This window comes from Amphiprion ocellaris, chromosome 19 (assembly GCF_022539595.1).
Source record: "Amphiprion ocellaris isolate individual 3 ecotype Okinawa chromosome 19, ASM2253959v1, whole genome shotgun sequence".
Lineage (NCBI taxonomy): Eukaryota > Metazoa > Chordata > Actinopteri > Pomacentridae > Amphiprion > Amphiprion ocellaris.
In genome coordinates, this window is record NC_072784.1 from 4135764 (window position 1) to 4162366 (window position 26603).

General features: G+C 41.6%; 1 protein-coding gene across 17 annotated transcripts in view; it reads right to left on the reverse strand.

Moving 5' to 3' along the window:
* Positions 1-26603, reverse strand: part of nfixb (nuclear factor I/Xb) — a 176324-nt gene that overhangs the window by 25535 nt on the left and 124186 nt on the right. For 9 of the 17 annotated variants that reach the window (XM_055005001.1, XM_055005003.1, XM_055005010.1 and 6 more), the window contains 6 exons: positions 13441-13506; positions 10497-10571; positions 8752-8872; positions 8439-8474; positions 6957-7087; positions 3373-3447 (listed from right to left, as the gene is read on the reverse strand). In XM_055005001.1, coding sequence (XP_054860976.1) covers positions 3373-3447; positions 6957-7087; positions 8439-8474; positions 8752-8872; positions 10497-10571; positions 13441-13506 — 504 coding nt within the window. The remainder of the gene's footprint in view (positions 1-3372; positions 3448-6956; positions 7088-8438; positions 8475-8751; positions 8873-10496; positions 10572-13440; positions 13507-26603) is intronic. The other 8 variants (XM_055005006.1, XM_055005016.1, XM_055005000.1 and 5 more) reach the window with 3 other exon arrangements.

Sequence of the window (26603 nt, forward strand, 5' to 3'; positions counted from 1 at the left end):
ATGTTTGGCTGTTTATTAGATTCAATATTTGGCATTTTAGTGTTTATCAGCATTGTTATTCTGTAAAAACTGATTTCCAGAAATGCACTATTTTGGCTTTGCTGCCTCTCTTTATCTGCGGTCTCAAGCAAAGTCCCGCCCACAGCACGATGTGATTGGTTACACCTAATGGGGAAAAGCCAATCAACACTGAAGGACAAATGTTGAAAAGTTACCACATTAAAAACCTAAATAAAGGCTTTTCAGTTTCAAGTTTTGTGGTAGAATTTGTGTTATCGAAATTCTGATGTCAATATTTTCATGTTTTTTGCAAATGTACACTACCGTTCAAGAGTTTTACAGAGGCAATTTCATGTTTTCCATGAAAACTCACTTTTATTCATGTGCTAACATAACTGCACAAGGGTTTTCTAATCATCAATGAGCCTTTCAACACCATTAACTAACACAATGTAGCATTAGAACATAGGAGTGATGGTTGCTGGAAATGTTCCTCTGTACCTCTATGGAGATATTCCATTAAAAAATTCCAGCTACAATAGTTATTTACCACATTAACAATGTCTAGACTGGATTTATCATTCATTTATATTATCTTCATTTGAAAAAAAATGCTTTTCTTTCAAAAATAACGACATTTCTAAGTGACCCCGAGCTTTTGAACGGTAGTGTATATCAGTTCCAAATAGGAGATTGGTTCCTAATCTTCCTCTCACCCCTACATATCTATATATATTCTATCAATGCATTATTATTTTAATATATTATCAATGCATTTGTGTGTTAGCAGTATTGTAAAGGGGCATTCTACATCTTTTACACTGAATATTCAATTTATCCATCACAAAGAGTGCTACTCTCAACCTGTGAAAATTGTTGTAAATGTATTTTGTGAGTTTTCAAACTTTAACGGTGTCATTAGGGCTTAAGTTTGACACTTGAGAAAGAACTAATAAGGGTAAAGCTGCAAGCGTTTAAAGAACACGGGCAGTTTCTAATGAAAAATGTTCTGTTTTATAATAGGAAACATAGGATCCTATGTTTTCAAAGCCATACTGAGCCATACTACAGGCTAAATATTAATATTTTCATCATGTTTTTTTATTAATTTCACATGTGATATCCCAACGTCCCATGAAAAAGTAGAGTTTGATCACAACATGAACAACAAACTGAATCCCAGCGTGCACGGATTCGATGCTCGCCTGGCTACAGTTCCTCTGCGGTCCATGCAGCGACGACGGCGTGCCACCACATCCCAACTTCAATTATACCCAACTTATTCTGCATAAACAGCCTTAAATTATACATATTGTTTTTAGTCTCTGTGATATTCCCTAATTAGCCGGTATCTCGCTGAAATATCCGGTACTGTGTGGCTTCTCAGTGAGGAGCAGCAAATGAGGCCCAGATGCCCAATGAAAGCTTTGTCTGATAAAGCTAACAGAAGTTACTCTGATCTCTTCCCTTAATCTGTGTGGGTGTGTGGATGTGAGTCTACACATATATACACACACACACACACACACACACACACACATACACAGTTGTTTGTTCTACATTATTTCTGTGTCCTGCTCCTGGCACACTGCATGAGCAGACTGGCAGCCAATTGCTCCCATGACCCTGTAGTCTTGCCACGCTAACAAGCTGGCGACCACACAAACCCCCTAACTGTCACAGAACTGGTCTGCTCGCATGTGCACACACACACACACACACACACACACACACACACACACACACACACACACACACACACACACCAGAGAAAGAACACAGCTCACACACATGCATTCAGGTAAGCGTGAAACAACAATGTATATTAACAGAGTTCCTCGTTAACTGGCTCGAGCGAGGACACCTCAGCAACACAAGCAGACACACACTGCAGTTTTATGTCCAAATAATTAGCTTGAGTTCTCTGTCAATAACACAAAAACACGGGAAACCCCCCCCCCTCCTTATCCCCTTCCTGAAAGGTTGATAGCGGCTTTTCCCACCACTGAGCAGCAGGAGCAAGCAGGCGGGAGACGGCAGACTTAATGATGAATTACATGATCACCTGCTACGCCTCGGAGCTTTTCATTCAGGTAGAGGATCACCTCCAGAGCAGGCAGAGGCGGAGGCCCTCCCCTTCCTTCTTCTTCTTCCTCCCTCCCTCCTCCTGTCCTCCACCCCTCTTCTCCTCTCCTCATCTCTCACTCCCAACACCACCACCACCATCACCAGAACAGATGTCTGCTGTAACCCAGTAGCTCCCTTCGCTGTAGACACATGGAGGCGCCATCTGGACCGGAACACTGCTCCTCTCCAGATTGGGGAGTGTGTCTATGTGTGTGTGAATGTAAATCAGAGAAAGAGCTTGAATTTAGTTTTCTGTGCATGTGTGTGTGTGTGTGTGTGCGTCTGCATGTCATTTGTAAATGTGTGCGTTGGTGAGTAAGCATGTCTCGGAGACAGAAGGCGCCTTGTGAATTGATGACACACCTGAGTGCCTTTAGTCGTGTTTGTTTGGGTCGTATGTTGTTTTTCCTGCGCTGTCTTTCAGAGACGGTTGAGTCAGGCCTACGGCAGGTGGGACGCCACTCAACAGCTCTGTCTAAACAACCGGCTGGATGAAGCGCTTCTACTCGACAAACCCTCATTCACATCCCCCCCTTCTCCCTTCGCCTCCTCCTTCTCTGTCTTTCATCACTCGCTTTCTCTCTCTCTCTTTCTCTCTGGGCTCAACAACAAAATTACAACACCCAAAGCACTGAGCTGAATGTTGCTGACAAATTCACGTCACTTCAGAAACTCTGCATTCACACGGTGTCACAACAACACGGCTTTTGGATATGATAATGCACCTAATCACACATTTAAAATGAGAGTTTACATCAGTAAAAGGGCATTCAGAGATGTTTTTAATGCACTTGGAGATGTCTTTATCCTCCTTAGACGTGTGATTTCTTTCACAGATTTACAGCAACATCTTCGCAGCAGACAGGCGGTGGATGTTACGGAGCTACTGGGCTACCAAAAGGCTTTGGTGAACCCACAATGGACAACAGCAGACATCTGGTAGAAACACAACCCCACCCAGCAGCAGCATAGCCAGAGAACAAGACACAAGAGAGGGATGGAGAGAGAAAAGTAGAGGAGAGTAGAGTTCAAAAAGTAGAGAAGAGAAGCGAGAGGACAAATGGAAAATGCAGAACAGCTCTGAGAGCTCACAGGAAGTGCAAACAGACTTGGAAAAAAAGGACAGTGAGAGAGAGAGAGAGAGAGAGAGAGAGAGAGAGAGAGATGCACACAAGTTGAGGGTGGTGTGAGCGGAAGTAGAGCATGTATATATGTACACAGTATAATGTTTAATGTTGTTCTAACCATGGTAAGGAAACTGCACTCCATCGCTCTCATGCTTAATCTTCCTCTCCTGCACACTGGCCAAATGGTGCTGCACTGAAAGGCCAAACAGGGGAGAAGGGAAGAGTTAACAATGGAAGAGGGGAGGAGAGAAAAAGACAGAGACACAGAGAGAGAGATGGAAAGAATGAGGGAGAGAAATAGGGGTGGTTAAATAATAGGCAATAGGGGATTTGAATGTTATTGAGTGCAGCAAGTGTCTATAAAATAGTTACATCATTACTGCTGGCAGTATTAAAATGGCAGCATGTGAGTGGGAGTGACGTTAGAAATTGGAGAATACATGAAAATTAAGCAATTCAACAAAATCCCCAAAGTCACATACTACACCCAAGAGATATACATGTAGACTATTGTACATACATTTGACGTGATACCCATCATGACGGTTAAAAGGGCTTCAAGCCAAAGCGTGAGTGGTAATGATTTCAGAAGTAAATGGGCGGTTAAACTGGTGCTGCTCTGCTGCAATGCTTAAGAAGACAACACAGGAGGATATGGCTCGTAAAAATCAGAGGCCATCTGGGAATAATGGGACAGGATTAATTTAACACTTTGGGAAATAAGTAACTTCACAAGTGTTAGATGAAAAGATTGATTCCTTTCTCATGTCTGGACAAAAGGTGGCTTTCCACTGCAGAAACTAAGGGCAGGAACAGGAACGGCCCCCTAATCAGCCCATAGTGGTGTAGAATCCACCAGTTTAACCTTGTAAGAAAAAATAAAATAAATAACCAAAACAAAAAACTGACTGCTAGCCGTAGCTTCATAGTTAGCATCATTGTCACTGTATTTCCCAAAATGTCAAATTATTTCTTTCATATGATAAGAAGATCATATAAACACCCCCTAACACAGTCTGTCAGTGTTTTAATGACCTAATTGAAGTTATATAAATGAACATAAACTTTGTAAAACATTTTTTTGAGAGGTATTTTAACTAAATCTCCAGTATGTGGCTTTGACAGTCTTATATTGGACACTCACACGCACACGCACAATCCTGGAGTGAAACTAAATGGATGTGAATGCTAATACCATAGGAACTAAATGAGCAAAGGATATCCATCTCTGCCACTCCTCTCACTGACAACTCAGACAACAAACTGTAGTAGGCTGTGGTCTGATTAAAGGGCCAGTTCACAACAACAAAAACACATATTTTCACACTTCAACTGTGTGCAGATAGGCTCAGGTTTACTTGCAGAAACTCCAAGATATCAGATTTAAGGTTCCACCAAGCCACAACAGATATGTAGCACCACAGATATGTCATTTACCTCCACTGGTCTGGAGTGGTGGCAGCAGTTTAACCCTCCTGTTGTCCTCATTTACGGGCACCAAAAAAAAATTGTTTCCTTGTCTGAAAAAAATCCAAAAATTCAGCAAAAAAATCCCCCAAATTTATGAAAATTTGCAAAACCTTCAGGAAGAAAATTGCAACAATTCCTTAAAAGTTTCCCTTAAAAGTTTTATTTAAAAAAAAAAAAAAAATCCCCCAAATTTGGCAAGAAAATTCTTTTCAATATTTTCAAAAAATGAGTAAAAATCTTCCAAAAAATGTTTTAAAAATATCTAAAGTGATTACATATATATCAGTTAGAATTCTAATATTTTCTTTAAAAACATTCACAAAAAAATCTACCAAAATCCAGCAAATTTCGCTGGATTTTGGTTGATTTTTCTGTGAATGTTCTTAAAGAAACATTTTTTTAAACATTTCTGTTTTTCCACAAAAAGATGTTCAAAAAACTCCCAAAAATGTTGAAAATGTGGACATAAAAATACATTTTTTTCCACATTTTCAAACTTTAAAAGGGATCAATTTTGACCCACAGGACGACACAAGGGTTAAGTAGTGAAATTCACAAAAAAAGTTCTTAAAGCATCTGCAAATAAAACCCAAACTATCTGCTAACTGCTTAGAGAAACAGAGAAAATATGTTTTTGCGTGTTTCGAGTGCGCTGGCTCTTTAAGTCCTTGCTGCATGTGACCAAAGATGCTATAAGCTGGCAGTCCCTTTACCTCAGAGAGATCTGTGGTGCTTGTTGGGGGTGGGAGTCTTATTAAGCTGGAGTAGAAGGTGTGAGTGAAAGATGCTGAGAGTGGGAACGATGAGGGGGGATCAAGTGATGAAGAGAAGGGTCAACACAACGCAGAGGCGAGGAGGGGGCGTGACGGTGGAAAGAGCTGAGCTGTGGCTGCCGGTCCATTTCAAATCAGTTACTGTGGAATAAACACCATCTGTATTTGGATTTAGGGGGAAGAGTTCAACATTTCAGGGAAATATTTGGTTCCTTGCTGAGAAAATCGCTCTAACTGCTGCACACCGAGTCTGAAGCCAGCGGCTGGTTAGCTTAGCTTAGCACGACACGAGGACTGGAAGCTGGGGAAAACAGCTGGCGTGTTGTCTTTAGAGGTAACACTATCCATCTCCCAGCATCTCCAACGCTCACTGATTAAAAGAATACATCTTTTTGTTTAATCTGTATGAAAACAAAAGTAAACAGAGGAATCCAAGAAGTTGGCAAAGAAAGTCTGTCAGATAATTCCATAAAAATAAAAATCAGACAGTCAGATTTTGTTACCAGTGGACAGAGCTAGGCTAGCTGTTTCCCCCTGTTTACAGTCTTTATGCTAAGCTAAGCTAATCTGCAGCTTGTTTTGAAAGACATGGGAGTGTTAGGGTCAGTCTAAGGGTGTCAAACATGAGGCCCGTGGGCCAAAACCGGCCCACCAGAGGGTCCAATCTGGCCCACGACTGCTGATTGTAAATTTGCAAAACCAGAAATCTAAAATAATTTCTAGACCATGACAAGTTGTTTTCATCATAAAGTAAAATACTAGATTGCTGATTATTCTTTTGTCATTTTGTGTCTCATTTTTGTAATATTTTGTCTTGTTTTTGTTGTTTTTTTGTCTGACTTTTGTCATTTTGATCAAACAGTGAAATACTATATCATTCAGTTTCAGATAGCTGTGACTAAATGTTGTGTTCCTTTGTAGAAACACTGTGATCTGAAAGTTGTAATGTGTAAATGATAAGCTGAGGCTGAATACTGTTGAAATTTTACTTGTTTTTCTAAAGAAATTTCAGGTTGTTCATGATGTTTTGTAAAAAGATGATTCCTTAAATGTGAAAATTTTCAGAATGTACTTTTTTTGCACTAAAACAAAGAAAAAATGTAGAGTTGTGGTTACTTACAGGTTATTATGCTCTGATTTTATTGGTCACTTGAGATCAAATTGGGCTGAATGTGGAACCTGAACTAAGAGGAGTTTGACACCCCTGATCTAGAGCAAATACCTATTTCCCAAGATGTTGAACTATTCCTTTAATGTCAGATAAAACTGTTTTGGATTTGAATGTTTTCAAGGGAGTCTATGAGTTGCCTTTGTCGCAGCCTCATGCAACATGTAATTTTTTTCTTTTTTAAAACACAAATTGAGTTTGTTTTTTGTGTCTGAATTGACGTGGACCTGAGCCCAGCTCCTGGACAGGCATTTGGAATGAATGTGACGGGTCAGTGGTGGCGGTGACTACCTGCATCCACATCATTAGCCCAACCGCTGGACTGAGAGCTGCTGCCAGCCGCCGGGGAACGGCCTGAGTAGAACACATCGTCCACCGGGCTCTCCATCTCACTGTCATCAATGGACTTGCGCTTGTTGGAGCTGAGAGGAAAAACAAGGAAGATTTTAGTTTTTTTAATTCCTGAAGAAGGGATGTCTATGTCGGATCTGTTTTGTGCATTTTTCTTAAAATTGCAGGTCTGGGATTCTCTCTGAAACAGTCACTTCTAACTGGTATTTGGGACTGGTTTAACCCTCGTGTCGTCCTGTGGGTCACAACTGAACTGTTTTAAAGTTTGAAAATGTGGGGGAAAAAATATTTTCACAGTAAAACTTCTGATGTCCACATTTTCAACATTTTTGGGGAAATCTTTGAACATTTTTGATGGAAAAAAAGAAATGTTAAAAATGTTTCTTAAGAACATTCACAAAAAAATAAATAGATTTTTTTGTGAATGTTCTTAAAGAAAATATTACAAGTTTTACTGATATATATGGAATCACTTTGGATATTTTAATGATTTTTTTAGAAGATTTTTTTCTCATTTTTTGAAAATATTCACAAGAATTTTCTTGCCAAATTTGGGTGATTTTTTAAAAATTAAAATTTTCAGATAACTTTTAAGGAATTATTGTAATTTTCTTCCTGAAGGTTTTGCAAATTTTCAGAAATTTGGGGGAATTTTTCTTGCTGAATTTTTAAATTTTTTTTCCAGACAAGGAAACTGTATTTTTTGGTGCCTGTAAATGAAAACAACAGGAGGGTTAACTTAGTATATGGTCATCTTACTGCTTGTGTTTCTTGCCCCGTGCAATTTTTTTAGATTTAGATATGTTGCTGCTCCACAGTTAAAGCAATTTAAGTGCAATGTCTCTGTTAGTGAAAATAATAATGGTTGCTCGTATTTAAAAAAGAGCTTTAAACCCTGTATATCTAAACAACAGACAAGGAAACAATATTTTTTGATGCCCGTAAATGAGGACAACAGGAGGGTAAAAATTGCAGGCCTGGGATTCTCTCTGAAACAAACAGTCACTACAAACTGGTATTTGGGACTGGTTTAATAAATGTAAACATATTATTTGCGGGACTTTTGAGGACACATATGAATGCACATTTGCCCTCGAGTCAGGCATGAGTCTGCAAGTGATGAAAATTCAAAATGTCAAGGTCTGTGTTTACAGCATGCTGTATCCATACCGGCCTGAAGCAGCCTCGCACCACAAACCGAGCACTGAAAGTGTGCGTGGGGATGCTGGAACGCATTCCTGTGTGTGTTTGCACATTCTTATGGACTCATACATCTGCGACCAATAAAATAAAGGGGGCTGTGAACGTACAGCATGTGCGTATCCTTGTGACAGCATGCGTGTGTGGCTTTTATTCGAGTGTGATGCCGGGGTCTGTGTTACATTAGTATCGAGGGAGATATTCTGTAATGAGTGTAACTACCTCCGTGGGAGACTTGCATAAAGCTCCATTTCAGTCCTGCAGCGTAAGATGAGCGGGAGAGGACGACAGAGGGGAAAAACAGACACAAAAGACACAAACACAGACGGGGTGACGGACAGATCGGTGGGAAAAAATGAGAGGGAATGAGATGGATTAGTGATGAGGAAGGAGAGAGGGAAAAGAAAGAGCACAATCAAAAAAGCAGAGCAGGCTGAGTATAAAGAATTCAGTCAAGAGGTTAGAAAACTAAGAGAGGAAGAATATTAGTACACAATACATTTTCAAAAGGAGGGCTTGGTGTGTGAATGTGTACCTGGTGGAGGGGGTGGAGGTGATGGAGCGCCGTCCCAGGGTCACCTGGTTGATGTTGTAGTAGCCAGGGCTGTCCAGGTCGGCCAGAGAGAAGTTGGGGCCCGTCGCTGTCGCCACCGGGGCTGAGGGATGAAAACACAGACAGACACATCACAGAAGAATATCAGAACATTTCACTTTGCATACTAGACGCTATAATGACTTTACTGTCACATCAATTAAAGCCAGTCCTAGCAGTGTGGCTCTGCGGACATCAGTGGCCCCCAGAGGGTCCAATCCGGCCCTCAGGACGACTTTGTAAAATGTAAAAATCACAGAGAAGACATTAACTGCAAATCGTAAATTTGTAAAACTTTAAATTTTAAATAATTTCGAGACTTTAACAAATTGTATATCATGACAAATTGTTTTGATCGTAAAGTAAAATAATATATTGCTCATTGTTCTTTTGTTCTTTTGTCTCACGTTTTTGTCGTTTTGTGTGTTTTTTTGTCTCGCTTGTGTCATTTGTCCATTTTTTTGTTGCTTTGTACCTTCTTTTTTTGTAATATTTTACCTTGTTTTTGTCTTTTTTTATCAGATTTTTGTCTTTTCTCTCATGTTTTTGTCATTTTGTGATTCATTTTTGTAATATTTTGTCTTGTTTTTGAGTTTTTTGTCTTTTTGTCTCTGACTTTTGTCGTTTGTCTCATGTTTTTGTCGTTTTGTTTTCGTTTTTTGTTTTATGACTAATTTTTGTAACATTTTGTCTTGTTTTTGAGTTTTTTTGTCTTTTTTTGTCTGACTTTTGTCAGACAAAAAAACTAGAATGAGTTTGACACCCCTGGATTAGGTGCTCATCAATTTGGTCTCAAACTGAAATTTCTAAACAAATACAGGATAGATTTTTGGGGCATTTCTCCAGCATTCATTGTGGCTAGAGGATTAATCAAAGTCTGTTCAATGTTTTAGCTTATTTTAGATAGGAGAGGCCACTTAAACAATCCTGGATAAAAACTGAATGTGAGAATTCTGTCATGGTAAAGATGATGGTTGTACGTCAAACCTCTCCTCCAAACAGCTTATAATGCTTCAGAACAGTCAACAGTGGATTTTTTTCAGACAAGGAAACAGTATTTTTTGGTTCCCATAAATGAGGACAACAAGAGGGTTAAGAGACATTCATGTTCTTCTGAAAATTGTAACTTTAGCAATCCTCTGACTTTTCCATTAGTACGGTTAGTGCAGGTTTATGGAACTATAACCTGAATTATCCTCACCTAAACTTTAAATCTAGTGCCAATTAGCAACTGCTAGCATGCTAATATGACAAACTAATATGGTACATAGTAACTTCACATGCTCATGTTACCTTTAAGATCAAATCTGCTCAAAAGAATCGCCTTATAAAGGTGCTAGCAGTGAGTTGAATGAAATGTCTTCAAAAATATTAGAGTTATCGGCCTGTACTTCATCAATGGGAACAGTTTGGTGTCAGGCGTGTACAACTGGTGTTCACTAGGTGTCCTACAATTCTACAATTTCCCTTATCAGATATTTTTATCCACATCTGAGAGTAGATACCAGACAAGCAGGGATCCAGTCAGGAGTCCAGTCCTGACGACGGCTTTATAGAAAAGGTGTTTACTACTTTGTGGATGAGGTAGGTTGCTAATTCTGCTCCTAAGATTTTAGAAAGTAACATATGAAGTGTACTAGGAAGGACAGAGACAGTGATTGACATGAGAAATTATAGCCATGACTCACTCTGTGACACGCGGACCAGCTCGGCTACGTTCCACACTCCTGAAGTCACAAAGCAGTCCTGGAAACTCAAGTGGCCTGGGTGAAAGACAGACAGAGAGCAGTGTGTGAGAGCGGACTGCAGGGTAGATGCCTGTACAAAACATGCATGAAATCACCCACACATAGGAGACACAGTCAGTACACACACACACAGTCAGAGCTGGAAAACACATGTGTGGATAGGCCTGACACAGCGCCGGTGTCATCCATGTGCTTCCTATAAGATAAAACAGGCCTTCGGTTTGGACGCGTTCATTTTTTTGTTTTGTGATCTTTATGTATCATCATGTACTAACATATCAAAGCACATATGTCGTATAGGAGTGAAGCAGTAAAATGATACATTCTTCTTTTTCCACCCTCGTAAATGTCTTCCTTTGTGTCCTCTGATACAGTAACCTAAACCTTGAACTTCGTTTTAACGTTGGTGTTAGTTTCTCATCTTTGACCAGCTGTTTTATCAGTTCCAATTACACTACAGACACCAAAATTGGTCTGTAAATTGTGATGGATTTTGATAGTAGGACATTTTTTAATCCTCCTGTTGTCCTGCGGGTCCAACTGACCCGTTTTAAAGTTTGAAAATGTGGAGGAAAAAAGTTTTACTGATATATATGTAAACACTTTGGATTTTTTAACAATTTTATGGAAGATTTTTACAATTTTTTTGAAAATATTTACAAGAATTTTCTTGCCAAATTTGGGTGATTTTTTTTTTTAAAATAAAATTTTTCAGATAACTTTTAAGGAATTATTGGAATTTTCTTCCTGAAGGTTTTGCAAATTTTCAGAAATTGGGGGAATTTTTTTTGCTGAATTTTTAAATTTTTTTTTTTCCAGACAAGGAAATTATATTTTTTGGTGCCTGTAAATGAAAACAACAGGAGGGTTAACTTGGTATATCGTCATCTTACTGCTTGTGTTTCTGGCCCCATCTTATGTTTGTAGATTTTGATATGTTGCTGTTCCACAACTAAAGCAATTTAAATGCAATGTCACTATTACTGAAAATAATAATGGCCACTAGTATTAAAAAAAAGAGCTTTAAACCCCATACATCTAAGCAGCAGGGCTAATCTTGACCCTAAATCTGACTGTAATTATCAGCCTTACTTGCACTCCTGTCACAGTCACTTGAAAGTAATTAAAATCATGTTTTTAGAGATTATTGTATCATGTGATTACTCGTGTTGGACAGAATTATAGTTTGATCATGCAGTTGCTCTCTGCTATACAAATCTTTTCTGTATTTTTAACTTGTTGTTTTGGTTTCCTGCCCAGAAACACACAAGGACAGATTAAGTTAGTAACTAGCTAGAGAAAATAGTGCAGCGTTTAGCAACATGTTTCTCATGAGTTCATTGAAACCACAAAAATAAATTGAATATTGGACTGCCATTTGCCAAATTGCCAGAAACGTGACTCCAGCTGACTGATAATGTTGCTGTATCAGCTGGATGTGTCAATAGCAAACCTAAGTTGTACCTAGTTTCCACTGATTCCAAGTAACAAAACCAAACCCAAGCACTGACTCTTCAAACGCACAGTTGAACGAACATTTTAAAGACTGATTTGTACTGATTCCTCCACACGTTACAGCAAGTTATGTGATTCTCACATGGAATAGGACCATGTTTGTGCTTTACATGTGCCACTCTCAATCCAATCAGAAATTAGGAACAGTAATGGCATTTTCTTCACTATTTTTCCATTAGCTGAGCAAAGATGCATGTTTGGGTGACTGAAACCACCCCTGACCATAGGTTCCACCGGCCTGGGTGTGCATGCATGCTACTCTGAAGTGTGTCACGCTATAATGTTCCCATCTGCAACATGCAGGCCTATATGGTGCATATAGAGGATGTCCTACAGCTCCAGGGTTGAGTGAATTTTTAAATCCACACCACTCCTCCGAACCTCCTCCCACTCTCTCTCCTCCATTTCATCCTCCCCTCCATCTGTCCATCACTCTTCTCCTCACCCCCCCTCACCTCACATTTTCTTCTCAATCCCTCCCCATATTTTTCTGCCGTTCTCCATCCTTCGCTCCTTCACTCCATCCCTGTCCGGGGTTAACCACAGCGGGGACAGCGCATGAGGTCAGCGCTCGGCTCGGCAGCGGCCATGTGGTTCCCATCTTCCAATAACGTCAGTGTGATTTATGAGTGGCCCGCCACAATCCCAGCACAGCCCCCACGCTACAGTACCATCAGCTCTCCTTACCATAATAAACTTAGACCCGACTCTGCCGGGACACACTCGCATACAGAGAGGCCCGAATGGAGGGGCAGCGAGCGTTCATGTGCATGCATTTTTAGCATCTGTACAGGTTGGATTGAATGTACGCTGGAAAAAATGCTCCTCTCAAAACAAGAAGAAAAAAACTTACTTCAAGGAACTTTAACTTGAAATAAGTGAAAAAATCTGCCAGTAGAACAAGTGAAAAATGTCTTGGTAAGATTTCCTGAAATAAGATACGATATTTAGAATACTGAGATCTTAAAATCAGCTGGGAAAACTTATTTTAAGCTATATTTTACCAGGATTGTCGAGCTTAGGTGTCTTAAAATGAATTAGATATGCTAAAAAAATAGTTTTTCACTCAAAAATCGATTTTTGCTTTCATGTAACCTCCTAATTTGAGATGTACTAAACTTATTATGAGTTTTCTTGTATAATACAACTCAAAACCAGATAATTTCAAGGTTGTTTGACTTAACATATTTAAGATGCATTGTCTTAAAACAAGTGAATTTATCTTAAATCAAGTGGGATGAGACATTTTGACTAAAAATAAGACAAATAGACTTGGTATGATGTTGAGTTTCTGCAGTGTAGGCACAGGTGTATCAAAGCCTTTCTTTGGATGCATAGAGTGAGTATGAACTGATACTTGTAAACCTACCATTTGGTGGGGGCTTGACGTCTGTGTCTCCTTGCTGGTTTGAGTTGTCTGATTGTCCTGATTGTTCTGAAAGAGAGAGAGAGGGGAAAAAAGAAAGAAAAAGAGATGGTTAGTCAGGTGGACACATGTCTGGACACCGCCCAAGGTGAGGGGGCAGGTTAGCATCAGAGGGAACTCGATGGGAAATGGCGCCTTCTTTCATTCTTTCCCAGTGAAGAGAGGCAGACGTGGGCCTGAGATTAAAGATAAGTGCATATTTCCACTTAGGTTGAATCTCAGTTGAAAGTCATAAAATGGCAAAACAAGGCTGATATCCTCTCTCTTGGAACCTGTCATAGTCGGAAAATCACCTTTGCTTTGCAAAATCGCTTTTGCAGACTCGTCTGTCTTTGTATGCCTTTGAAGTGCTCCCATCCATTCACACACACATGCACACACACATGCACACACACATGCACACACTCCTAATTAAGGCTTCAGTGTAGGTGTGGCGAAGTGCTGGAAGTCTTAAGAAACTTTATCTACTTGTCAGATACATATTTTTAAGTTCTTGGCATTTCTAGAATAGAAGTTGTGGTGTGTCTTTACTTCTCACACTCCTTAAAAGAAAGGACTCAAGCTCAAACACACACACACAGACACACACACACACACACACACACACACACACACACACACACACACACACACACACACTCCTTCAGTGACGACCTTCAACAATGTAAACTGGCAAAGAAACACCTCAGGTCGTCCATCACTAAGTAGTTAAGGTGGAACAGTAAGATGTGCATTTTCTCAGCTCTGGGTGTTGTTTGGATTGCCTTGTAAGTGTGCACATAATTCAGCAAAACCACGTTTCTAGCTTTCTATACTTCTCTTAACCCTCGTGTCGTCCTGCGGGTCAAAATTGACCAGTTTTACAGTTTTAAAATGTGAGAAAAAAAACATATTTTCACAGTGAAACTTCTGATGCCCATATTGTCAACATTTTTGGGAATTTTTGGAACAGTTTTTGGTGGAAAAAAGAAATGTTAAAAATGTTTCTTAAGAACATTCACAAAAAATCAACCAAAATCCAGCAAATTTCACTGGATTTTGGTTGATTTTTTTGTGAATGTTCTTAAAGAAAATATGAGAATTTTGGGCAATTTTTTGCTGAATTTCTGGATTTTATTCCCACAAGGAATCAGTATTTTTTGGTGCCCGTAAATGAGGAGCGTTAAGAGTTTAAACAGTGTAGGTGCAACAAACAATCACATTTCTGAAGTGTGTGGAGAGTGTGTATACCTCAACAAAACCCATTTTCTTTCTAGAAAGGCCTTTGACAGTGTTACTTGGGAAATGTGCCACAGTGGTAGCAAGGAACATTTTGTTCCCCACTACTGACTTGTTGAATGTACACTTTTGGACCGGAGGCATCGTTTGATTTGCATCTCCTGTACGTGTTTACCTTAACATCTATAGGGGCAGGCGCTCAGGGAGGCAGCTCTCCTACTTCAGCTAGTTTTGTTTGGCCCGCCGGCTGCCATTCTTCTTCAGATGTGTAATGCAGCCTCGTGGAGTTTTATAGCTGTATCATATATACCACTCAAGCCAATTACCCCACAGTGCTTAAGCTTTAAGGGCGCCTTGGGCCAAGTCCTACTTGCAAGAACGTGGCCCCCTTGCAGTCAGTACTAGGCCCCCCAATCTCAACATCTTCTAAGCCCAAATCAGCGTCCTAATCTTGGGTGGCAGTAGTGCACTATGTGCCAGCACGCTACTGCACTATTCACCCCGTCTGTGCGTTGCCAAAACCAAGAAAACACAAAAGAGACACAATCACCTCATCACTCTGGGCCCAAAAAGAGGAGGGAAAACATACAAGGCCAGAGCTTCTTTTTTCTTTCTCGCAAACACTCGTCCCTCATTCTGCGGGAGTAAGAGTCCATCTTCAGGTCTCTCTCCCTCAATTCCTCTCACACTCGTTCTGTCTCCGATTCTCTTTCTCTCTCGCGCTGTCGCTCTGTGGAATCCTGGCAGCCATCTTAGCGCTTGGCAGCCATCTTAGCTTTGGCGGTACCCATGCATTCCTGCTAGCTGACGGCACACCCACACACACACACACACATACACACACACACAAACAGACACACACACACGCTTGCAAAGCACACTCTCTCTCACACACACAGCCCCAATGGTCTTAAAGATAAAAAGACCTACAGAGGATCTGCAATGCTAATGGAGTGAGGATAAAACCACCGGGATGTTCGTCTGCGATCCTGCGAGTGTCGTGTCGTCTTTGCTCGCGAGTGTGCGACTTCAGTGAAAATGACGGTTGATCATAAACGTCAGACGCACTCGTAAAAGTATGAGGAAGTGCAGAAACAACAACATAAAGGGATCATTCAGGGCAAACAAGGCGATCCTGCAAGACGAGACCCGCGAATGAAAGCAGCCCGGGGCCTTTTCTTATCGCTCACCCCGACGAACCCGCTGCTGTGCTTCACCACAAGCCGTTAAAACCTCGCAAACCTGCATGTATCTGGAAATTAAACTCTCTCTTACACTATGTGACTGCTTCCAAGCCAAAATTCTGTGCCTCGTTGTCATGACAACAGGGATGGCACACCACAGCTAAAGTCCCTAATGATGAGTGGTTGTTGAAGCCTGTGTGTGCATATGTGTCGCTGTTTGGCCTGGCAATTAGTTCCAATGAAGATAATAATATAGCTTACTGGCATGGGCTCAATGTGTTGTTTTGTTTAAGTATCTCTTGGCACCAAACAGACCGGCGGCCGCTGCGCTACGCTATCACGTGGCCCACTTTTTACTGTATCAAACCCTCTGCATTTTAAAAGTGTTAATTCCACTCGTGTTACATTATCAGCCAAATCTTCAAACTCGTCTCCCAGAACTTTGCACTTTTCTTGACAAAATGTGACAAAATGCTTACGGATCTTTACTTTAATGGAAATAGTAACGACAGACATATGAATACGCTGCTAGAGAAGTGGTGTGATGATAAGTTTGAGGCTGCTTTTTGTTTTCTTTGGAAGGTAGTTTTGATTAGCGTTGTAGATCATGTTCCAATTGGGTCAAATGATCATCTACAAAACCAGAGTCCAAATGATTTCAAGGGTTGGAAACACAGCTTTCTAACAATGGAACAGTGATCCTCAGTCCTTAAAATGAAGTGATTTCTACTCTTTCTGACAAAAGTGGTGAGCAAATCAGCTAAACTGGGATAGACTGAAGTTACACAGCACAAAATGGTAAAAGCAGAAAAGGGTAACATTTTGTGAAACAGATTTTCTGTTTTCCTTTCATTGACTGATATTTTGTCTCTATTTTTTCATGTTTGGGACCTCTAGGAAGGGTCTGTATCTCCATATTGGGCCTCCATAATCACCACTGTACATCATGAATAGCAGCTTTTATGCAAACAATAAAACCAATGATCTTAATTTATACCAAACCAAGACTCTTTACTGGCAGTCAACACAATTCCCTTCATTTATTAGACATAATGTGTGCAGAGACTCATTCAGATTCTGTAAAACTTGACTTAGAGCAGGTTTACCTAAAAATAAATCAATAAACATGAAGATTTTTTTCCTTCCTTTTTGACAGATTGTTTTTGCACAGTTTTGCATGCAGGGTTTTGTTTTTATCAGTTTAAACGGGAGGATTGATGACCGTATAAAACATCTTTGTCTGCTCGGGTGACATCTTCATAAATCAAGAAAAGCAATGTTCTCAAATTCAGACTTCTTTTTTTAATTGGTGTGGTCATTTTTCATGCATCTCCAGACAATGCATGTCTGGAACAAAACAAACCTGGCTCCTCTTTTGGAAGATATTCTGGAGCATGTTTTGCCAATTCTTTGTTGAAATGTTCTAATCTATTTGTCTGCTCCTTTGTAGAATATGTATTTGCATATATAGATATGACATCTCTATGCCTTGCTTACTCCAGTTTTTTAAAAAAGCGCTTGCCAATCTAGGTTGTGTGTCACAGTCTTACACAGATTCCTTGCATGCATGTGCAATATGTACATTTATGTGTGTGTTTGTATATGTCACATGTGACTTCACTTCTACATACATGGAAATGTGTATGAAGGGTTTTCTGTGTAATCCTTGGCAGGGTTACAAACATTCGTGTAAATATATATCGTGTGTGTGCACAATAGTTGCCCAAAGGTGCCTCTACAGGAGTAATGTGAGCAGGGGGGCGTACTGCATCCAAAGAACGAAGCCGCTCTGAGCTAATGCAGAACAATGGAGAGGCTGTGTATTATTATATTATTATATGGACCACCTGCAGGGAGAAATCAGTGGCAGCGGGCCTCCTGTCCCCACAGCACCGCTTCAGCACGCCCACACGCTAACGCACACGCATGACACCGGCTGAAGCATATGTAGCCGCGTTTATTAGCGTGTTTGGTTCGAATGCTTGCGCGCGCACACACCAAACACATGCCTCTGAAGCACAAACACGCTCTCACACACACACACACACACACACACACACGAAACGTTCAAACACAGATGAATCACCCTTATCTCCTGCGCACAGTCGCCCCAAGGCCCCCTGCAAACGCCCCGCCAGAGATAATACAGCACCGACACACACACACACACACACACACACACACACACACACACACACACACACACACACACATAGAGTGAGTTCATTTTGCTGCTTGGTCAATACACTGTACACTCACTGTTGATACACTCCAGGAGTGTGTACACAAAAGTTAACACTGGCTATGCATTTATCACACTGCAGATGCAGACAGAGGCTAATAACTCACACCCGCGCTAATGTACACACACTCAGGCAGCACACTTGCGTAATCGTCGCCATCCATCATGCGCACGAAAACAACACAACGCCGCACACACACACAAACACACAATAACACAAGTGCAAATCATTAAGGGACACTTGAATGTAAAATCACATACACATGCTCGCTCGCTTTAGTACACAGGCAGCCGTCGCCAGCGCTAATGGACTCATTTACTGTGCGCATATTCATATACGAGTGCACACTGCACACTTTCTGCTAATTTACCGAACAGCTTAGAGTGTTTGTTTGTGCATCACAAGCACACATGAGCAAACAGGCCCTGTGTAATCTAATGTGCACTAAGTGAGGGGGATTTTGCAGACTGACGACAGGCTATAAAAATCACCATCACCCAGTCCAGTGCCGGAGATAAAATAGAACAGATTTGGATGTTAAACTTGACGACGGTTGGAAGGAGAGAAGTCAGTCAGGCGATGGATTTCCATAAAGCAGTCGCTCTAATATTCAGCATCACCGTTCTGCCTGGAGATGAGAATCAGATGCAGCTGTTCACCACCTTCACCCTGCTGTCCTACACTTAAATCAAAACTCCCTCTACACACTATTTTTAGCTCCAGTGGAAGGTGGGTAAAATACACGCAACAGCTGTCCACATGTGGCTAAAACATCTGAGTTTTTCATGTGACTAACTGAGGTAAATTGTGAAGTAAACGGCTAAACAAACAGGTACTGTACTTTTTAAACGATCACATCAGGTGGTAAAAGCTCGGATCTTTCATCATTGTTTCGGTAATAATAACCGCAAGTAGCTTAGCAACCATAACTAAGCCCAGCAGGCCTGTAAAGCTTCCTCCACATGTTGAAAACCTGTAAAAACTGCCATACTCAGCATTTTAACACTTTTCATGGTTGTTTTTTTTCCCTTCCCTCCACAAACCAAAAGCACAAGAGTAGCTTCATATTTAATTAATCAGTGGATGCTTCTCATTGTGCTTCCTCACATCCTCTGACCTCCTTTGACCCCGACGTCGTTCCCCCTCCGGCATCACAGAGGATCTTTCAGGCTCTTAAATGCACTTTTAGGAAATGAGAAGCGAGGAAACAGGTGTATCCTACATATGACATCCTCGTTGAGAGGAATTAAGACACGAGGAAGAGACTTGAGTGATGGAAGCGAGAGGATAGCATGAAGAAAAGCACCTGGGTTAATATAGAATTGCAGGACTTTTTGGATTATAGTTGATATTTTTGCTGTTTTCAGGCCTGAAATCAACATGGCTGCCTATAACCAAACACCACATGACATTTTAGAGAAAGATTCTTCTAAATATTATATATACAATTGAGTAAAATTGAAATTGAAAGTTATTTATGAAGATTGAAGCTCATTTTATTATTGTTTAGCTGATTAGAAGGTGGTTGTTGTTAAATTCAGACGGTTATTGACATTTTAGTGATATCCAGTCATTTTTAATTAATAAGTGATTGTTTCCATAATAAATAATTATGGAATTTGTAAATACGTGACCATAATGAACATAAAAAACATTTTTTTTTTTTACTTCTAATAAAAATGTATACAAGATATATCCCATGGACTTCAAAAGTCTCTCAGTTATAGATTGACCCACCCAGTGTCCATCTAAGCTCCAATCATTAGCACGTGTCTTTTAATTAAACATGTAAACCATAAATCTACATTTAAATTACAGTTTGACACTTTACTGCAAATGCATATTGGTTCCAAATATCTTACTGGTCTTTTTATTACTAACAACTGGTATCGGCCCTGAAAAAAACATATTGGTCAACGTCTAAAAGAAAGCCGTTTTCACAACAGCTCATCCGCTGTGTGCTATTTCTCAACTTTGTGGAGGCTGCTCTTGGAATCTGTTTCGGGTAACTCGCTGTTTTTCAAGAAATATGTTGCGAATGTGTTTTTAGTGTGTTCCAGTAAGTGCTGGGCATCTTTAAGCAGTAAGCTATGCACAGATTTCACAGCAGCTCCGAGGCTTTGCTGCAGCCAGCAACACCAGAAAATAGCACAAATATTCAGTGATTTAAAAAAACAACAATAGTTACAAAATGACGCTTCTGTGACTCATCAGGATTATCTCCGACTGGGCTTAGTGACTGAATAAACAGTTTGAAAGATGGCCTAATAAAGAAATGCTATGATGTTGCATTGTGGGACATGTAGGTTTTTGGAGCTAAAGGCTAACTACATGCAGCTATATGTATATTTGTGTGTGTGTGTGTGTGTGTGTGTGTGTGTGTGTGTGTGTGTGTGTGTGTGTGTGTGTGTGTGTGTGTGTGTGTGTGTGTGTGGCTCAGTACAGCTATAACAACCAGTGACCCCTGTGACTCTGTGTCTCCACCCTCTGTGTCATTTAAGGATAGCTCCCCAGACATGGTTCAGTTCACAGTCAAATGATAGGGGCCTCTTCCTCTGACTGCTCCAGAGCGCTGTGGACAAATCCACCACTGTTCTCTCCCTCCTTCATCCATCTCGCCTCTGCCTCTCCCTTTCACTCTCTCATGCTGTAACCCCATGCTCCTCCTCAGCTTTTTCTTTTTTTTTTTGCCGCTCTATTCTGTCTGAGCAGCGGCGTTCGAGGCCTGCAGGTCCAAACCCCGTCATTCCTGGTGGATCGTGTGGGTACAGCTCTGGGATCAGGCTCGGGGTTAATGTGGGAATGCAGCTGTGGTGCTGTTCTCGTACATCTCTTCCCCAACGTGACAGAGGGCAGCTCTGATTGGACTGCGGTGCACGTTATGTAGACATATACAAGGAAATGCTAATTACAATGACTGTGTTTGCACAGCCTTGAGCTGATGGGAGATGGATGTAAAGCAGAGAGCGTGAGGCGAACTGCACTGACTGACACGTACATATACAAGAGTGCGTTTGAGTTTAAGTGTGTATGGCTGCGCAGTCTCACCCCCTCTCTCCCCCCCGCACCCCCCGCCATCCACCAGCCAGCCTGTGGATAAAGAAACCCAACAGCCTCCCCAATTGGGTTTCGCTTAAGAGGTTTATCGGTATGTTGCTAAACATTCTGACCTTTTTTTTAATCTTTAATGCGCTTAAAATGTTCCAAACCCTCCTAATCCCCACGGCTATCCCACACAGATGTTCACTCGGCTCTTTTATTGGACTTCATTTCAACCTCCTTTTTTTTCCCTTCTTCTCCTCCTCCACCACCTCCTTCATCCTCTCCACGTCCCCCCTCCCCTCCATTTTCATTCGCCGATTCGTTTTCCAGTTTTTGAAAACTACTCATCGCCTTCTGATCTCCCCACCACCACCACCACCGCTGCTGCCCCCCCTCCTTGTGTTTCAATCTTCTGCAAGTAAAGCTCATTCTGAGCCTGGTTGTAAAGCCAGCGGTTCTTATTGGACGCTGCTGCGTGGAGGGAGTAGTGCTGGTATAGTGTTTCTCTTCCATGTATGACCCTGAGCTCACTGTGGCTACCTTTAAGATGAGGAAAAATGCACACAAGTGTGAGAGCAGGAACTTTCTCCAAAGGTGCCCCTGGATATTTCATGGGGATTTGCTTCATTAGATAATGTCGAGTTAAGTGTAACGAGATAATAACAGGGGGCAAGAGGAGCACTGAGGTTATTGCTGTTGAGCTGGAACAGCTGCTTCAGCCTTTATACCAGGAGTGTCCAACTCATTCTAGTTCAGGTTCCACATTCAGCCCAATTTGATCTCAAGTGACCAGTAAAATCACAGCATAATAACCTATAAATAATCACAATTTCTAACCTTTCCTTTGTTTTAGTGCAAAAAGGTACATTTAGAAAATATTCACGTTTAATGAACTATCTTTTTACAAAGCATCATGAATAACCTGAAATTTCTGAAGAAAAATACATTCGATTTCAGCAACATTATGCCTCAGTTTATCATTTCCACATTACAACTTCCAGATCACAGAGTGTCTACAAAGGAACACAATATTTACTCACAGCTATCTGGAACTGAACAATATAGTATTTTACTGTATGATCAAAATGATGAGATAAAAAAGACAAAAACAACAAAAACAAGACGAAATATTACAAAAATGAGACTCACAATGACAAAAACAAGACACAAAACGGCAAAAGTGAGACACAAAATGAGACAAATGACATGAAACAAAACAAAAACGCCAAAAAATGAGGCAAAAAGTTACAAAGCGACAAAAAAATGGACAAACGACACAAGCGAGACAAAAAATGACAAAAGCGAAAAACAGAACGACAAAAAATAGACAACGCAAGTTTGACAAAAAGCACAAAATGACAAAATGACACGCAAAACAACAAATAAAGCAAAACACAAAATGACAAAAATAATAGAAAAAACAAAAGTGAGACAGAAAGGAAACAAAAAACCACAAAAACATGAGACAAATGGCAAAAGTCAGACAAAAAAAGACAAAAAGCCACACAAACAAGACAAAAGGTTACAAAAACGAGACACAAAATGACAAAAGAACAATGAACAATCTCGTATTTTACTTTATGATCAAAACAACTTGTCATAGTCTAGGAATTATTTTAGATTAACAGCTTTAAAATTTGCAGTTAATGTCTTCTCTCTAATTTTTAGACTTGATAAAATCGACCCGAGGGCCAGATTGGACCCTCTGGAGGGCCGGTTTTGGCCCGCGGGCCGCATGTTTGACACGGCTGCTCTACACGCTGAGTCATTCACTTTGGCCATTTACCAGCGTTCATTATAAAACTTCATTAATTCAGCTTCGTTAATGCCACATTTGGATGAACATTAAGTCTGGTTTCAGCACTAAGTGCACCTTAAATCATGTTTTGCTAATTGGAAGAATATGACAAACTTGTATTTGTGTCTTTATCACAATGAGCTCTCTGCCTTATTTTTGATCAATGTACAATTCGAGCATCTGTTTTAGGAGAACGTTGGCTGTAACTAACTAAAAGTACAGATTAAATGCAGAGGCACTTTTGTGTCCTGAATAGCGTCTGCAGGCTCTTGCAGGTGTCTTTAAGCTCCATCTGGAAGTTGCTGGCACACAGAAAAAAAAGAAAACAGCAACAAGATGGGGTAGAATATGCAGCTTTAGAAGAAAATCTTTAAGCAAAAGACGAAAGAAGGCCACAAAAAAATGATCAAATGACTGAAAAATGGTTCCTCAGCCCTCTAAAACTAGCCTGTGCCCTGTGACTGCAATGACGGCCCATTTACCGTCAATGGAGCAGCTCGTTTCTGCTTACAAATCAAGACTGAGCCTCCAGAAATTGAAGGAATAACACCAGGGGTTTTCTGTTTTAGGATGGATTTTCCTTTCAGCTATTTTTGGCGCCTTCCTGGGAAGTTTATTTGGCTTCCATATCCACACCCTACCTATTAAACCGGCAGCTTCGGATTCTGGCAATTCCTCCAGCACTTTGGTGGTGTCAACAAAGTAGCAGTTACAGGCAAGCGGGCTCGCAAATTCTCATCTTTTTGATACATTCAAACATCCTTCCAAGTCTATATAAATCGATCTTTGTACCCACATTCAGCGCAAAAGTGACAATAGTGCATCTCTGTGTAGTTCGGTGAACGCCTGGCATGTAACTCCATGTGACAGCGCAGCATGGGGCGACGTGATTAATTGTGAAATGTGTTTCTGTGCTGGTAGTGCTGAAGTGTGAATGTGTGGGTGTGAGACTATAAATACATCACGCGGCGGCTACGAATGTGAGATTGTGTCTTATATATGTTTATGATAGTGTATATGTGCAAAAAATTTCTGGAGAGCACATGTTGAAGCACAGTTGGAGATAAGCGTGTAAACATCTGTGACTGACAGGCTGAGCAGCGGAGTGTGGGAGGGAGGCAGCGTTCTTTTATTAAAACACGTAAGCACGCGTGTGCAGCATGTAGAACGCTTTGTGGGAGTATTTGCATGTGTGTGTGTGTGTGCGCTGCGATTCCGTCTATATGTGAGGGGGGGAGAAAGTTCAATAAATTGAGAGAGATAATTCTGCGTTAGATGCACATCTGTGTTTGTGTGCATCGTGTGTGTGTGTGTGTGTGTGTGTGTGTGTGTGTGTGTGTGTGTGTGTGTGTGTGTGTGTGTGTGTGTGTGTGTGCTGCATGGCCGCCTGGCCCGAGCCCCGTGCCAGCAAGGAGCAGGTGTGGGGAGGCAGCCCTGCGTTGCCCGTTGCCCATCTGCGTGGCCGTCTGTGTGCCGCCTGCGCCCTCTCTGTGCCAACGCCACACAGAGCCGGGGAGCCAGGGGGTGAGAGGGGGGTGAGAAGGGGTGAGAGGGGCCTAAAGGGAATCAACCATGGGAGAGAGAAGAGGGCAGGGGGTAGAAGGATGGAGGGGGAGGCTGGCTGGCTGCCCGTGGATACCCCCCTCCCATCTCCCCTCTCCCTCTGCCCCGTTTCTTTTATCTTTTATCTGCGCCTATGCTGATGAGCTGTGATGTACAGGGGGGAGATCGGCATGGGAGGGAGGAAGAGGGACACACAGGAGGGAGAAAAGTCTGCCCTGCATGTTCTCAGGGTGGAAGCAACAAAAAATTAAAAATCCTTTGCAGCGCTCTCCACCGTCACATCCATATTAAACTGTAAAATGCATATGGAGAGTCGTCGTTCCTCCATTTGGCCAGCAGATGTCACTTGCTGGCAGTGGGGGCACAACGCAGCAACACATGCTAAAGAAATCTGCCTCTCGCAGGGGGAAGAGAAAGCAGTGGGAAAGATTTCAGCAGGGCTGCCATGGCTTTAGCAAGAAAGGAGGGTGGTGGTGGTGGTGGTGGTGGGGGGGGGGAGAGTTGGAGCCGAAAGCTCTCTGGCATATCGGGCTTTAGTCAAAATTCCTACCAACAAATGAAATATCTGTGGCTCTGAAAATTTCAACACAGATCCTGGAGTATTTTTCATTACCAGACATACTGGATGTGAGGTTTGCACATTTGGAACTGAGGGGAAACTTAAACAGGAGATTACTGCAGTTTTTTCCTCCGTTTCATTCGACTTTCTGATCCCATCGCCGAAACATGCGAGATAACACTCGGAGGGAGCCTGACGACACGGACAATAAACACGCGGTGAAAAATGCTCCGGCTTCTCATACAGGGAGCGCTTGTTTAAACTGCACTGATGATGTGTGTATATTAGGTTTCATGCAAACAGAGCCGAGTATAAAACGTATAGCCGTGAATGAAAGACATGAGCCACCCTGCTGCTGTGATGTGTGTGTTTCTATGTGTGTGTTTCTATGTGAGTGTGTGTGGCAGGGTCTGGGCACAAGTGGGAGAGGGATCATGTGATGCCAGCCTTTGCCAGGGAATGGGGGAGACAGACAGAGAAGGAGGAGGGGAGGGATATAGGGAGAAAAGGCAAAAAAATAAAGAGAGAAGTGGGGGACGAGGAAGAAAAAGACACAAAAAAAGAAGAAGTGAATGAAAGAGGGGAAGAAAGGGAGAGAAGGAGTGATGGAAGGGGAGGCGGGTGGGTGGGGTTTGAGGAGGGGGGGGGACTGTGAGAGCTGTGGGAACGTTTTGCCTCGCCAAGAAAGACGTGAGCGGAGAGAATAAAAGAAGGAATGAGAAAGAAAGAGAGGGAGACTTGTTGGCAGAGCAGGAGAGGAGGGTACGACGGGGCACCAGCCAGGGAGCAGACACGATCAAACCCGGCTCTACGGGGGGAGACCGAGGAAAAGCAAACACACAACGCAACCACAGCCACCACGAGGCAGTGCCATCAGTTTGCCAACAGACAGATACTGCAAACTCTTCTCACAGTGTCCACGGCTAGTACATTTCACACACATGTCCATGAGGGGAACTCGTGCTGTGATGTGGGCTCCGGTTCGACTGAGAGGTCGCGGCGACCCGTCACTCAAACCTGGACTCTGAAAGGTTGACCTTGTGAACTATCGAGTTGGCGTTTTATCACCGTTCCCCGCTGTGTCAGTCCCCCCAGGGACAAATTCGAAGCAGCAAAAGCACAGTTCATGCAGCTGAGTGAAAAGTTTGAATTTCTTCCCGGTTTTAACAGACGACATCACATCTCCCCTGTTCTGGCTTCTCTTCATTGGCTCCCTGTTCGTTTTAGAATTGATTGAAAGATTTTACTGGCTATATTTTAAGGCCACTACACACTGTGATTTTCGGCCTTCCCAGACAAAAGATAACTATCATGAGAGAATTGTGGCGATATCTTTGGTCTTGGCTCTAAATCCTACGTCGCTGTTGTCATTATCTTACAACTAAAGACAAGCTGCGATAAAATTCTGACTGTGTCAGAAATTTGGGCTCACAGTGTGACTGCTGCTGCGACCGACATCAACTAACCAACCAATAAAAATGCAGTATGAAATGACGTAC